Source organism: Giraffa tippelskirchi, chromosome 6, assembly GCF_054371585.1.
Source record: "Giraffa tippelskirchi isolate mGirTip1 chromosome 6, T2T-mGirTip1v1.2.pri, whole genome shotgun sequence".
NCBI lineage: Eukaryota > Metazoa > Chordata > Mammalia > Artiodactyla > Giraffidae > Giraffa > Giraffa tippelskirchi.
In genome coordinates, this window is record NC_137280.1 from 19,420,519 (window position 1) to 19,436,250 (window position 15,732).

Below are 15,732 nucleotides of genomic sequence, written 5' to 3' on the forward strand. Positions count from 1 at the left end.
AGACATCTGAAGATGCTGTCCTCACAGATTGGATTGATGTGACCACAAGCCAAAGAATGCTGATAGCCATCAGAAGCTGAGTGCCAGAAAAGGCAAAGCATTGATTTTCCCTAGAGTCTCTTGAATGAGCAAGGCCCTGTTGATACCTTGATGTTGGTCCATTGATGCTGAATTTGAATTCAGACTTCTGGTTCTTCAGAACTGTGAGAGAATGTATTTCTGCTGCTGCTGCTGCTAAGTCGCGTCAGTAGTGTCCGATTCTGTGTGACCCCATAGATGGCAGCCCTCCAGGCTCCTCCGTCCCTGGGATTCTCCAGGCAAGAATACTGGAGTGGGTTGCCATTTCCTCCTCCAGTGCATGAAAGTGAAAAGTGAAAGTGAAGTCTCTCAGTCATGTCCGACTCTTCGCGACCCCATGGGCTGCAGCCTACCAGGCTCCTCCGTACATGGGGTTTCCCAGGCAAATTTGTGGTAATTTGTGACAGCAGCCATAGGAAGCTAATTTACTGCTCTTTTCTGATTTTGCTGTTAAAATCTTTTTAGTCTTATAAATTGCATTGGAGAAGTTACCTTTTTTCTCCCTTCTATAATAGTTCAGAAAAGTTTGTGATCACTTTTTCAGTGTTTGGTAGGCATCAAATGTTAAAACCATCTAGACCCCATTTCTCTTTTGGTGAGACGATTTTTTTTTTAAGTTTTCATTGTAGTTTTCTCCTTTTCTCCCTCTCTTCCTCTTTCCCTCCCTTTTGCCTTTCCCCTGAGCTTATGTTTTCCTTGTTAACAATTTAGTGATTGCCTTCATGCAGTGTCTGGTCTCTCCAATGCAGAACCAGGTCTTTAGAAGTGAGCTGGGATCTGGTTTCCATCTTGATATTTAGTGATAGTGCAAACTAACATATTAGTGGTATTTTAAATTAATGATCTTGCAAATTCATATATACAAACCAAGATCATGGTTGGCTTTGTTCAGGGTCTTGTTACAAGACTGTGTCCCGTTTATCTGAGCCCACAGCTGTGTGTAATCTGTAGGTTGAGGCAGTTTCCTATAGTGTTTTCCAGCTTCTTGTATTAATGAATCCCCTGGGCATCAAGAAGTGGATCTTGACTCCAAGTTTTCATTTTACAAGGAGCACATTTAGTTCTTTTATCCCAAAGAGCTCTGTTCTCAGCCATTGGTGCCTGCTTTTTGGCTGGGGGCACAGTGGCCCTAAGGCTTCAGCTGGGCTCCTACCTTCATTTTGTTTTAATTTTACTTAGTTTATTTCTACTTTTTATAAGCTGAAATTCTGGGTGTAGAAACAAAAATCTTTCTATTTTAGCAGAAAAATTTTAAAAGTTAAGATTTATATCATGCCATGAAACAAAGTAATATATAAAAATAAGAGTTTAAGGTAAGTAGAAAGAGGCTTAGAGGTTTAAGTTTAGGCAGAGTGGTAGAGATCACTATAGTTTTTGGTTCTTTATAATAATTTCCCTGAAGTTTTAGGGATAAGTTAAAATTGCATTTTTTCAGCAATTGTGTGTTTTGTTTTGATAAAAGTACAGATACCTAAAATGTTTAGTAATATTGACTGCATGGCAATACAATAAATGACTATATTTTCAACTTAATTGTCTTTCATTTTCACTTCGTTTTCTGTCTTTTAAAAGAGCAGATTCCTTTTCTGTGCTCTGCAGCATCCCACCTTGCCCAGAGTAGAGGAACCAGCCATTTTATCAGAAACAAGAAGTTCCCAGTTCTTCTTTCTCTAGGTGTGGTTCTGGTTCATACTTTGCACTTTGGTGAATATTAATCTTAGACCGTAACTGACAGTATTCAGATCACAGAGAAATAGTTATAGTATATTTGAAGTGCCTCTTGGTTTAGATTGTTTTATCGGTAAGCTGGCTTCTTTTGGGAAGCTTTGGAATGATGAAGGGGGACACCATAGCCCTAAGTCCAAGCCTGAGGGTTCTTGGGGAGAGTGTCAGGTACACAGAAAAGGTACACAGTCAAGGAAGAGTCTGCCACTTCTCTCCTTGTACATGGTGAGGAGGAAGAAAGACAGTGGGAAGGCACGAATGATCAGAGTGATGTCCTAGTCTGTTCTTTCCAGTCTTTGACTCAGGATGAGGATGCTTATTAGTTAAGTCAAAGGGCAGGTTTTACCTTTATTAATATTTGAGTTTCTTGGAAGAGATGTCTTTCTGGATGTCCTTCCAGCTTTAGCTTTCCAGAACTATCCTCAGTTCCAGGGTGGCATGAAGGACACAGAAGTAGCTGCATCTCCCTGCTGTGACACTCCCCCAGTGGTGAGGGATGAGGGGTGTGGCCACTTTGCAGTAGAGACTGCAGTAGCTACCTTGGGCCATGACTGAACGGAGGATTGTTCAGAGACTAGGAGGAGTCAGCAGAGCCTTGGGAGCTGAAGTGAGATCAGGTCAACAATGGAGCACAGTCCTGTCTGAATAGAGTAGAACCAGCTATGAGTTAGATGAGCTGCAGATTTTAGCAGCAGAAGCTCCACGGGACACCCAGATGCTTTCTTGGAAAACAGCAGGGGAAGGGGTAGGAAAGCATAGAGAATTTATCCAAAGGAGCTATTTATCAGGCTAAAATTTAGTACGCTGTTTTAAAAGAAATCTGGCTAATCTGCTGTTGAGGAAAATCAGATAAATAATTAGAGAAATAAACAAGTTATGTTTCTTTGTGAGTAATTTTTCAAAGCCATACCAGTAGCCAACTAAGACTTGGAGATGTTCCAAGTAAAAATTTCTTCTGTACTGCTGCTGTCTCCTGAGGGACTTAGTGAAGACACCGCTGAACTCTCCTGTATCAGCTGACGAATATGATTGTATATTAGCTAGAGATGCCATGCTTGTGGTTCATGGGGAATTGGGGAAAGTCTGGCTGCTTGTCTTGGGGTATCAGATGGAGGAAATTTTCTGATACTTGTTTTGTAATCTATAAGCCCATTACATTGAAATTGCATTGATCTCTTAATTCCTTAAGAAACATGTTTGAAAAACTTTAATCCTCTTAAGATATGGTCTGGTACTTCCTTGCCAGTTGTACCATGACAGCGCTAGGAAAGGGGCATGTAGGTTAGTAGGTTAGTGAACTCTGCCTTTTGAGGGACAGAAACACCATACGTCTGATGATGGGAACAGTAAGGTAATGCTGTAATTGACTTTTCTGGATTTCCAGGCCTCTTGCAGATCTCTGCATTCATTTTTTTTTTTCCAAATGCAGCCTGGGCCTGGGGAGAAGAAGCATCAGGGATTTATGGTGTGATTGTATTCCTTTTGTAGCATTTCTCATAATAGTAATCTAAAGAATGTTTGTGTGGTTATTTGCAATTATTTGTCTTCCTTACTATACTTTAAACTCCACAGCAAAATCTATGTCTGCTGAGCTGTATTTGCCAGCTCTTAGCATAGTGTCTGCAGTCCATGGGGTCGCTGAGAGTCGGACATGACTGAGCGACTTCACTTTCACTTTTCACTTTCACGCATTGGAGAAGGAAATGGCAACCCACTCCAGTGTTCTTGCCTGGAGAATCCCAGGAACAGGGGAGCCTGGTGGGCTGCTGTCTATGGGGTCGCACAGAGTTGGCCACTACTGAAGCGACTTAGCAGCAGCAGCATAGTGTCTGGCATACACTAGGCATTTAGTGAATACTGAGTGAATGAATAAATAATGAATGAGTTAGTGTTAATAGTTACTTGCCCATCTATAAATAAATTAGAATTTTATGGTCTGAATTAATTTTATGGTAAATTACAGTTTCATCCAAGTTTATCTTCTAATACTACATGTATAATCTTTTAGGAGATTATATTAGATACATTATATTCAGTGATGTACTAATAAATGCTAACCACAGGATCTCTGTAAGAAAATGTCCTGGTTGGTGGTATTTTCCATTTTTCATAGTCTAAAAACATCTACTATGGCTGCTTTCAAGTAACTCAGGTTACTTCATGGAATGCAGAGTTGAGAAGAAATGTGCACAAGCCATTCTTAAGACTCAGTGAAAGTTGGCTCCAGAACAACACTGAAGCACATTTTTATGCCTGTTTTAGTAATGCATTGTTCTTCACATATAAAGAGTATGGTGGTGCTGCATTCAGTAGAACATGTGCTTTAGAAAGATTTTGAATTAGTCAACTGCAAATGATAAACTTAGAAAGTTTCTGTAGCTCAACATAATAGAAGTTTATTTCTCACAGTGTGAAGTCCACACTACTGTCTGTGGCTGATGATCAGAGGGCTCCCTTCCAAGTTGTCATTCAGATTCCCAGGCTCCTTCTTTTTTTTAATGGATCCTTTATCCCCCAAGGTCTTGAATGAAGAGCTTGATCATAGCATATGAGAGTTTTGAATGGTCATGAAATGGCACACATCATTTCGCTTGTAATCCATCGGGTAGAACGTAATAATGGCCATCTCTACAAGGGAGATAGGGAAATGTAATTTTCTAAGAGAAATGGGAAATAAATTTAATAGCTAGTTAGCATCTTCCACAGTTTTCTAGTCATGTGATAGGGTTAAACTAATCAATTTAACACTTTTTTTCTGACAAATGCACACATCGATAAGCATTATAGATTAGTGGTAGAGCCTAGTCTGATTAGACTGGAGTTTAGTAAATTCTTTTATTCTGTGCAAAGTTAGCTGGTTTTATCAGCTTTGCCTTGGTCTCATTAGCACCAGTCTCTAAGCAGTAATCCTTCATTTCTCTGAAATACTCTATTATTTATTATCCCTATTTAGATGAAAATCAGAGTTTTCAGAGGTTTACATTCCTTTAAGTTATTGTATGCAGTTAACATAATTTTGTTTGTGACTATGAGATTTAGCTGTTACATTTACCATTTTTATAGTTTTGAAGAGATATTCCTATTTTCCTTAGTTTTTTCCCCTTTTTAACAACAAGGATGTTTGTGGAATGGAATATACGGTAATAAGGGACAAATTTGGGTCACTAGTATTTCACCTCTTATATTGCTGTATTACTTTGAAAATATTGGCATATTTAGAACTGAAAATAATATTACCTTATAATTTTGAATCCTCTGTGTCTTTGTATTCTCAGGGCCTAGATTTTTTTCTTTTTTTTTTTGATAAATGATGACCAGCCAAACTAATAAGCTTTAACCTTGGTGATTTATGAGCATATATATTTCTAAGATGTTTTAAAAGCATTTATCATAAGGTATATTTGCTGGTTAACTTAACTGGCTAAAGGATTCCATTAGTAAAAGTCCTGCTATTTTATCCCAAATTAGTTAATTTTTTTCCACAGACACAGAATTCAGCTCTAATAGACATCAGTTGTTTCAGAGCCAATTAGTGAAAATTCACGTCACAGCACATGTATGTGTTTGTAAGACATTGTTCAGTAACAGTAATTGATAAGTTGTGGTGTATGTAAAGGGCTTCAAGTGAAATTGTCAGTTTCTTTATTAATTTAAGTGAGTGGATTTAGGCTTACTGATCCTTAAAGATTAATAGATTCTTAATCCAAGAGTAGGAGGAGATAGTGAGAGAAGGGTACTTGAGTGTTAGGATATGAGGATTACTAGAGGCCAGCAGTTTAAGGAACATAGGATCTAGTCAGAATTCCCTGGTGGCTCAGATGGTACGGAATCCACCTGCGAAGGGGGAAACCTGAGTTTGATCCCTGGGTTGGGAAGATTCCCTGGGGAGGGCATGGCAACCCACTCCAATATTCTTGCCTGGAGAATCCTGTGGACAGAGGAGCCTGGTGGGCTATAGTCTATGGAGTCGCAAAGAGTCGGACACAACTAAGCGATTAAGCACAGCACAATGTGGATAGCCCAGAGAGTGTGGGAAAAGTATTAATATATAGTGTCTATAATAGGAATCAGACAGCATCCTTCACACCTTGCAGTCATTTGTTTTATATATTAATGACCACTGAGTATTAACAGATCAGGAAAACTAAGCTCATAGTACTTCTAGTTCTTCCTTTTTTTTTTTTTTTCATTTTGCACTGCCTGGAAATGGTGCTGTTCATACAATGAGTTAATTTAAATTTGTAAATTTGTACAAATAGTATCATGCATTTACCTAGTTTACACGGAGGTAAACTGGTAGGGCTGGTTATGGCCTCCTCTGGCCTAGCCTGGCCGCTCTGAGGAGCACACTTGTAACTCACTGGACACACTGAGTTGGGAATTGCTGACCTGGTGGCTCTCTTAACTTTACCAAACATCAGAATCACTTGTAGGATTTGGCAAATAAATAAAAGAAAATAACAGATTTCTGCGTTCTTTCCCAATTTCTGATTCAGTAGGTCTGGGATGTGGCCTGAAAAGATGCGCTTCTAAAGTTTCCAGGTGATACATACACTGCTGTTCTAGAGACACTCTTGAGACTCCCTGAACGAGTTTAAGTAACCTGCTTACCTTGTGACAAATAATGAAGCAGCAGTAAGCTGTTTCTGCAGATGATCATGATTGGATAGTTGTCTGTCTCACAAACGCTCATTCCTGTTTCATTATCAATTGCCAGGTGCAAAAGGATGTTATTCTTCAATATTCTGAGTGTGACTTAGTCCAGATAACTTCATATCATAAAATCATATAGATGTATTATCACTGTTAACATGAATCAAAATTTTTAAAAAATAAAGCAGAAAAGTTCAAATTTAATTTTTAACATTATTTTCTGGTTCTATATTTAGTTGCTTTCACTTTTTATTTATTTATTTATTTACTTTACAATATTGTATTGGTTTTGCCACACATTGGCATGAATCTGCCATGGGTGTACATGTGTTCCCCTTCCAAAACACCCCTCCCACCACCCACCTCCCTCCCCATCCCATCACTTCATGGCAAATAGATGGGGAAACAATGGAAACAGTGGCTGACTTTATTTTTCTGGGCTCCAAAATCACTGCAGATGGTGATTGCAGCCATGAAATTAAAAGATGCTTACTCCTTGGGAGAAAAGTTTTGACCAACCTAGACAGCATATTGAAAAGTAGAGACTTTAGTTTGCCAACAAAGGTCCATCTAGTCAAAGCTGTGGTTTTTCCAGTGGTCATGTATGGATGTGAGAATTGGACTATAAAGAAAGCTGAGCGCCAAAGAAATGATGCTTTTGAACTGTGTTGTTGGAAAAGACTCTTGAGAGTCCCTTGGACTGCAAGGAGATCCAACCAGTCCATCCTAAAGGAGATCAGTCCTGGGTGTTCATTGGGAGGACTGATGCTGAAGCTGAAACTCCAATACTTTGGCTACCTGGTGCAAAGAACTGACTCATTTAAAAAGACCCTGATGCTGGGAAAGATTGAAGGCAGGAGGAGAAGGGGAAAACAGAGGATAAGATGGTTGGGTGGCATCACTGACTCAGTAGACATGAGTTTGAGTACACTCCCAGAGTTGGTGATGGACAGGGAGGTCTGGCGTGCTGCAGTCCATGGGGTCACAAAGAGTCAGCCACGACTGAGCCACTGAACTGAACTGAGCAACTGAGCATGTATGCACGCGCATTATGCAAATAGAAGATATAGGTGTTGCTCCCAGTGAGCTTTGAAGTTAGTTGGAGAAACATGAAGAGAAATGTATATTCAATTTGAAGAGAAAACAAAATAAAAACGATCAAGTACAGTGTTGTTTGATATGGACTATACAAACAATGTGAACTGAAGTAATGGGCAATGAAGCAAGAATTTTAAATTGCATTTTGCAAAAGCATTCTTGTATCAGTTGAAAATAGCATGTTGAATTTTTATTTTACTGCGATTATTTATATTATTATAATTGATTCAAACCAAGAAGAAATGTTTAGCCATCTGGACAGCCTTAAGATTCAGTATTTGACATAAATATGACATTAAAAAACACTTGATTTTTTTTCTTGATTAATTGAAAAACATTTTTCAGAAGAAGGTAAAGTTTATCTGCCCATACAGATGTTAGTTTTAAAATTCTTTGATTCCTGGAGTCTGAAAAATGCATCTATTAACAAATCAAGAGTAGGATGATGGTTACCAGAGGATGGGAGGGATAAAAGGAAATTTGCTGTTTAATGGATATAAACTTTGGATTTTACAAGACACACAAATTTTGGAGATCTGTTTCACAACAATGTGAATATACCTAATACTACTGAACTGTGCACTTAAAAATGGTTAAATGGTGCATTTTATGTGAAGTGTCCTAGTAAAATTATGAAATTGTTAGGTTTCTATTAATCAGCAATATTCCTAGCTTTATTTTAGCCGTTAAGAGCTACTCAAAAGAAATAAAAGCCCCTCAAGAAACTGTAATATATTTGGTGATAAAAGATAAATCTAGTATTAGTAGGTAACTTACTGAAAGTCCAACAGAAACCAGGCATTGTACCATTGTGCCATTTTATATGAATTATTTCAATCCTCAAAACAATAATAGGAAAATGAATATTACTATCCCTATTTCTTATTTTATCATTAAGGGAACTAAGTTTTATAAACATGAAGGTTCAGTACCTTTTTGAACTTTGAATTTAGTTGGAGAAACATGAAGAGAAATGTATATCTAATTTGAAGAGAGAACAAAATAAAAATGGTAGCCAAGGTTCCTTGGAGTTAGTATTAAATCCAATTTTTTCTAGCCTCAAAATCCATTTTCTGTGTATTTTACTATGCCCCTAATTTAAATAAAAAGCAATTAAAGAATACAAAGAAACAACTAGTAATTTTACATTCTAGTTTGGCATTTCTACTGCCAGTAAATATTGTCTATTTCATTATAGTTATTTTGACAAAGTTAAAAGATATGTGATTTAATTAACATTAGTAGTTAATCTGGATTATGTTTTAACTTTAGAAAGAATGACCATACATATATTGTTAGCTTGAGTTGTTGTCTCTCTTTTTACTTGCTTTTAACTTTGGAAACACTAATTTCTTTTCCCTGTATATTCACATGCAGGTTATGTGGGTATGTAATTTGTGCCGAAAACAACAAGAAATCCTCACTAAATCGGGAGCATGGTTTTATAATAGTGGATCTAATACACCACAGCAACCTGATCAAAAGGTTCTCAGAGGACTGCGGAATGAGGAGGCGCCTCAGGAGAAGAAAGCAAAACTGCATGAGCAGGCCCAGTTCCAAGGACCCTCAGGTGACTTATCTGTACCTGCAGTGGAGAAAAGTCGATCTCATGGGCTCACAAGACAGGATTCTATTAAAAATGGGTCAGGAGTGAAGCACCAAATTGCCAGTGACGTAGCTTCAGAAAGGTAAACATTTTGCTTACTCTTTAGGTAAATATTATTTTTAATCTTCATTCCAAACAGAAATAAAAATACACGACATGTTTAGGCAACAAATGAGTTGTCTAAATATATGTAAATGTCCATATGTTTTATAGAAATGCTGAAAGTGATGTTAGGACTTGAGCTCTTATATGTTTGAACAGTCTTAGATTTGATGAGGGAGTCAGATTGTTCCAGAATAAAAAAGTGAAATGAAACAGGGAGCCTAGATAGGAGGTTATGATCCCAGGAAAGACAAATGGGCATAAGAGCAATGGGAATGAAGAAGAGATGGTTTTTTAAGACACTTTGGTGAGGTTGGATTGATGGGACCAACTGGAAGAGGAATTGAGAGAATGAGGAAGATTAATCACATCTCCAAATGTTCTACCTCAGGTTGAAGAATGAAGTGGTTTTCCAACTGATGAAAGGGTTTCATGAGTTTGATTTTTCCATTGAGTAACTCTGTTATTGACTCTTTTGGCTCAGTTCTATGGACTTCTCCATGCTCAAAGTGTTAGACTTTTAAAAATAGTTTATGGGTCTTAGATTTCCTAATTTTGGAAGGGGGAGAATGAAAAATTTTGTTGGGAAGATTATTTTTCTATACCATATTCCTCTGTTTGAACTGAAAATTTAAACAAAATCTAGTTTACACTATGTTTGTTATCTGGAAGTGGCAGATACATTTACATGTGAACATCTATAAAGTCATACATTTGTTGAAACACAAATCTAAGTTGTGCTTACAGGATGGTGGGTTCTGAGTGTTACTAAATGCAAGTCAGTGGTGCCCCACGCACAGTGAGGCCAAATGGTACCAAGCTTCGGAGTTTGAAACAGAGAAAGATATATTGCAATGGCATGAGAGGAGACAGGTGGCTCACATCCTCAGAACCCCAAAAGCTTTCAGCAAAGCCCTTTAAAGGAAAGGTGAGGGAGGGGTGTAGTTAGCATCAGATCCTTTGTTTTTCAGGTCACATCATGGTTGGGTAAGAATATTCCCGCAAACCTCCACCAAAACAAATGATATTCTCTGTTCTGACAAGAAAAGGCAAGGTCCCGAGACTCACCTTTTGCTCTCTGTGGTCCAGGCCCTGGCTAAGAGAAAGGGGATGGTTACCCTGGCCAGAAGTGTTCACATCCAGCACCCAGTCCGGGTCCTCCTGCCAGGGCCCGGGCCTGGCTAACGAGGCTGGCAGTGCTCTCAGGACCGGGTCCCCAGACCCTGCATGGACATCATCACTGAGGGATCCCGGTGCCCAGGACCGCAGGATTTTCATTTAAACTGGAGAGAATCATTTGTGGCAAATACCAGTCAGATTAATTCCCAGCTCACAACAATTGCCCTTCTTTGAAAATAGCCCCAACCACAGAGGTGGACCTGAAGTAATGGTGTACAGTGTTCTTGCAACTTAACCCCGACCTCTGGCCACCTCCTAGGGGTAGACAACTGATCAAGCTGTACCAGTTTTTGAAACTTGAATGGATAGACTGAAGCTGTTACCTTAATGACAGTATCCACATACTCAGGTGCTAAGGCCTCCATTGACTGTGACTCATGGAGACTGCCCCCGCCATTCGGTAAAGGCCTGGGCCCAGCCACTGAGCGGACTTGGCAGGGGCTCTGGAACTTTGCAGGGCACAGTCCTTAACCTGTCCCAGGCCACCTCAGATCACCTGCTAGTCCCCAGGCCGGAGGCCCAGGAGGATCTGGGGCAAAGGGCACAACCCACCTCTCACTGCACTTTCTGCCTGGAGGATCTCTGGGAGTCTGACTGTTGGCAGAGGGGGACCTCTAACCACTGCTCTAAGGGTCTTGTGCTAATGGCCACATGCTGGCCAGGTAAGAGTGGCATGCTAAGGGCTGCCTGCCCACACTGCCCCTATTACAATTTGAAGGCAAAGAACAAATCTCTCCTTTAAAGTTAACGTCAGAGTCTGCTCAATAGGAGTTTCTTAGTAACAAAATTTGAGTTAACGTTTTGTGATGTAGATCCCCCTCCAACCTGAGGGCACCTGCTGCTGCTGCTTAGTCACTTCAGTAGTGTCTGATTCTGTGCGACCCAATGGACTGTAGCCCACCAGGCTCCTCTATCCATGGGATTCTCCAGGCAAGGATACTGGAGTGTGTTGTCATTTCCACCTCCTGGAGATCTTCCTGACCCAGGGATTGGACAGCTGACCCCCGCCCATTTTCACAGTGACAGCTCTTAACTATCTTTCTGCAGAGCCTGGACTTTGGCCGCTGGCCTGAGGTCTGACCCTAGGTAGGATGGTGGTGCCCTCCAACCTCTGTCTACCACCCGGTCAGTCTTCTCTGGCTGGACACCCCGCCAGGTGCCAGGAATGGAAAAGCTCAGACTCGAAATCCAAAAGAGGGGAGCGTTGGCTGAGAACTGGAGGATTGTGATCCTCCATGTCTGTGGGGTGGGAAAGGTGCTCAGCTGAGGTGGAAGAACCCAAGCCAGGCTGGCTACCAGTTAGACCTGTCCCCTGGTGTCCGTGACCCTCCAGGCTCATGGCTGTTTGGAGTCTGGCTGTCTCGACTTCTCTGCTGGCTCTCAGAGCCTTGCCCGCCACTAGCAGACATGCCCCTGGAGGCGTGCCCTCAGCCCCATCGCCCACGCCCCTTCTGTGTCCAGCTTGGCTGAGGCATGCCTGCCTCTATTACGTGAGCACTCAGTTATAACAGGTAAGATAACTATGAGTCACTTTGTTGTTGTTGTTCAGTCGCTAAGTCATGTCTGACTCTTTGTGAACTCATGGACTATAGCCCCCAGGCTCCTCTGTCAATGGGATTTCCTAGGCAGGAATACTGGAATTGGTTGCCATTTCCTTCCTAAAGTTATCAACCTGGTGTGTTGCTACATCTTGGGAAAATAATGAAATGATGGCTGTGCTGGTTGTTTGAAAACTAGCAAAAGTGAAACAGACAGTGTAACTCCTATCTTGGGCAAAGCAGTGGTGATTTCACGGCTGGTATGCTGTGAACACGTCTCAGTGCAAAATCTCAGGAACTCAGGAATTTTAAGATTAGAGGACCATATTAGATTGAGGGCCACCTTAAGCACACAAAAATTTAAGAGCAGGTAGTTTTATATATAAGGCAATCCAAAGCATTGCCTGTAGGGAGGTGGGAAATGATCCAGTTAAGAAATACAATATTGGAGGTATTCAAGATCATAACCTCTTAGCAATTGTGTCTCAATCTTACTGGTGCTTTTGGGAGACAAAGTATCATTTCCTCAGAGTTATCCCATGCAATGGGCAAGGAAGCTGGGGATATTTATCCATAACTTTACTTTGCTATTGGATTAGGACTATTTCTGATGGATATTAACTCTCTGGAACTCATTCAGTTCAGTTCAGTCGCTCAGTCGTGTCCGACTCTTTGCAACCCCATGAACCGCAGCACACCAGGTCTCCCTGTCCATCACCAACTCCCAGAGTCCACCCAAACCCATGTCCATCGAGTCGGTGATGCCATCCAACCATCTCATCCTCTCATCCCCTTCTCCTCCTGCCCTCAATCTTTCCCAGAGTCAGGGTCTTTTCAAATGAGTCAGCTCTTTGCACCAGGTGGCCAAAGTATTGGAGTTTCAGCTTCAACATCAGTCCTCCCAATGAACACCCAGGACTGATCTCCTTTAGGATGGATTGGTTGGATCTCCTTGCAGTCCAAGGGACTCTCAAGAGTCTTCTCCAACACCACAGTTCAAAAGCATCACTTCTTCGGCGCTCAGGTTTCTTTATAGTCCAACTCTCATCCATACATGACTACTGGAAAAACCATAGCCTTGACTAGACGGACCTTTCTTGACAAAGTAATGTCCCTTGGACTGCAAGGAGATCCAATCAATCCATCCTAAAAGAGATCAATCCTGGGTGTTCATTGGAAGGTCTGATGTTGAAGCTGAAACTCCGATACTTTGGGCACCTCATGCGAAGGGTTGACTCATTGGAAAAGACCCTAATGCTGGGTAGGATTGGGGGCAGGAGGAGAAGGGGACGACAGAGGATGAGATGGTTGGATGGCATCACCGACTCAATGGACATGGGTTTGGGTAGACTCCAGGAGTTGGTGATGGACAGAGAGGCCTGGCGTGCTGCAATTCATGGGGTCGCAAAGAGTCGGACACGACTGAGTGACTGAACTGAACTGAATGTCTCTGCTTTTTAATATGCTGTCTAGGTTGGTCATAACTTTCCTTCCAAGGAGTAAGCAAGCGTCTTTTAATTTCATGGCTGCAGTCACCATCTGCAGTGATTTTGGAGCCCAGAAAAATAAAGTCAGCCACTGTTTCCACTGTTTCCCCACCTATATACCATGGAGTGATGGGACCGGATGCCATGATCTTAGTTTTCTGAATGTTGAGCTTTAAGCCAACTTTTTCACTCTCCTCTTTCATCAAGAGGCTCTTTAGTTCTTCTTCACTTTCTGCCATAAGGGTTAGGATTGCTCAAGCATATTCCTGTGCCAGAGAAAACAGTCAGGCAGAATATTACAAATACAGTAAGAAAGCATCACTATGTAGGGAACAGTGAAGGAATAAGACAATGTGGGTTGAGACAGCAGCAGTGTCTGCTACACAAGGACTTCACGAATCAGGAAAATTTGTGAAATGGCAAGTATAATGGTCAAAATATATGAACTTGGATGAAAAAAATAGATGACAACCAATGGAGATAGGATTTTAAATGAATAAATGGCAATAAAATGGATAATGGAAGCAGACTCCTTCAAAAACTAGATAGCTGAATGAGATAGTTTCCTTTGGTCTCCAGGAAGTTAGCTTTAGGAAGTAAAAAGGAAATACTAGAACACTGGATCACATAATAGATTATTAAGTTTTGGAGTGCATATTGTTAGGAGGTTATGGATGTTAAAAATAAATCCAACAAATTTATGAGTAATTACTTCACCATTGTAGGGAAATTAAAGGCATATCTCTAATCTTTGAAGAAGGTGATAAGAACAAATATATTTCTTTCAGTATTATCCCTTGATGCTTCTTTCACTGAAAAAGTGCTAGCCCAAATGAACAGTAGAATTCTGACACATTATGGAGAAGCAGGATGTAGTTGTTCTTTTTTTAATTTTTTCTTTTTCCTGGTGCCTTTGACATCTGTAACTAGTAAATGCGTACTTTACTGACTCAATGTATCCTATAATTATATCCTTGCTTTATGAACCTCATGCAAGTCAAACCAATAGCCCCTTTTGTTAATAAGAATTACTTTTAGTTAGGGAAGAAGTCCCTGTTTAATATCAGTTTTGGTAACTATACCTAGAAAATGGAATTTGTTATAATTTGTATAAATTTTTATTTGGAAAATACTTTCTTTTCAAGAATAATTCCCCTTATCATAAGCAAGAAAGGGTGTATATTTTATTTTTGTAGTGCAGGTTCTATATTAATTTATTAAGCATGTATGTGTGGACCTTTTGAATTTTTTTCCCTAAAGCAAGGGATCAGCAAACTCTGTCGCTGGCACCAAATCTATGCCGTATGTCTTGTAAATAGTTTTGTTGGAGCACAGACACATCTATTAGTTTGCTAATTGTCTGTGGCTTCTTTCAGCTACAACTCCAGTGTTGAGTAGTTAGAAGAAACCAGTTATATGGCCTTCATAGCCTATAATATCTATGACCCTTTACAAAAAGTGTTTGCCTTTTCCTGTCCTAGAGAGAGTGATTAGTTCTCTTACCAGTGTTGAAATTTCTCCATTCTTTGCTTATTTTCTTCTGTTCCTGTTTAAATTACTTCAGGTAAGCCTGTTTCCTTGTTCCCCGTACCTCCCTCTCCTCTCTCACTGTCTTGTCTTTCTCTCTCCTGTCTTACTGGAATGAGTCTTCTAGCAATACTTGACTTGGACAGTAAAATGAACAGTTATATTCTCATAAAGACTATAACTCCAGTTTAAAGTACACTATTATTAGTACTTTGTTCTTTAATATCATTCAGAAACCAGCAGCCTCAAAAAGAGAAACTTTGGTTAAATTAATTTAAATCTATGGACCTAGAACTATGCTTGAAGGAAAATTATATTTTCTTGCTTTTAGGAGCTTTAGTTTAATTTTTAACTATATACTGTAGTGGTTTTGACTATTTTATGACTTTTTATTTTAGCACAGATCTTAGCACAGTGCTTTACACATAGACCTTTAGTATTTACTGAATGATGAATACCAAGTTGGCTCTAGAACGTAACTCTAAGTTATTAATAATGAGTATTTACTTAATTTACTCATTTACAAAAATAGCAAATGTTTGTTATCAACTTAGGTACAAAATATTGTTAGAGATTTTCAAATGGTTTTATTTCAAAGTAAGTTTTGAAATAACCACTTTTTTGTTATGTGCAGTTTTCTTACCCTCTCCCTTACTGTGTCCCCCAGGAGTGCCCAGTGGTTTCTCAACCTTTAATTTATATCCATATAACCTGACAATTTAATAAAGATTTGAATTTG

The 15,732-nt window shown here is 39.9% G+C and overlaps 1 protein-coding gene across 35 annotated transcripts in view; it reads left to right on the top strand.

The window, feature by feature from the left end:
* RIMS2 (regulating synaptic membrane exocytosis 2) overlaps positions 1-15,732 on the top strand; it is a 629,392-nt gene that overhangs the window by 222,103 nt on the left and 391,557 nt on the right. For all 35 annotated transcript variants that reach the window (XM_081502233.1, XM_081502232.1, XM_081502237.1 and 32 more), the window contains one exon: positions 8,932-9,242. In XM_081502233.1, coding sequence (XP_081358359.1) covers positions 8,932-9,242 — 311 coding nt within the window. The remainder of the gene's footprint in view (positions 1-8,931; positions 9,243-15,732) is intronic.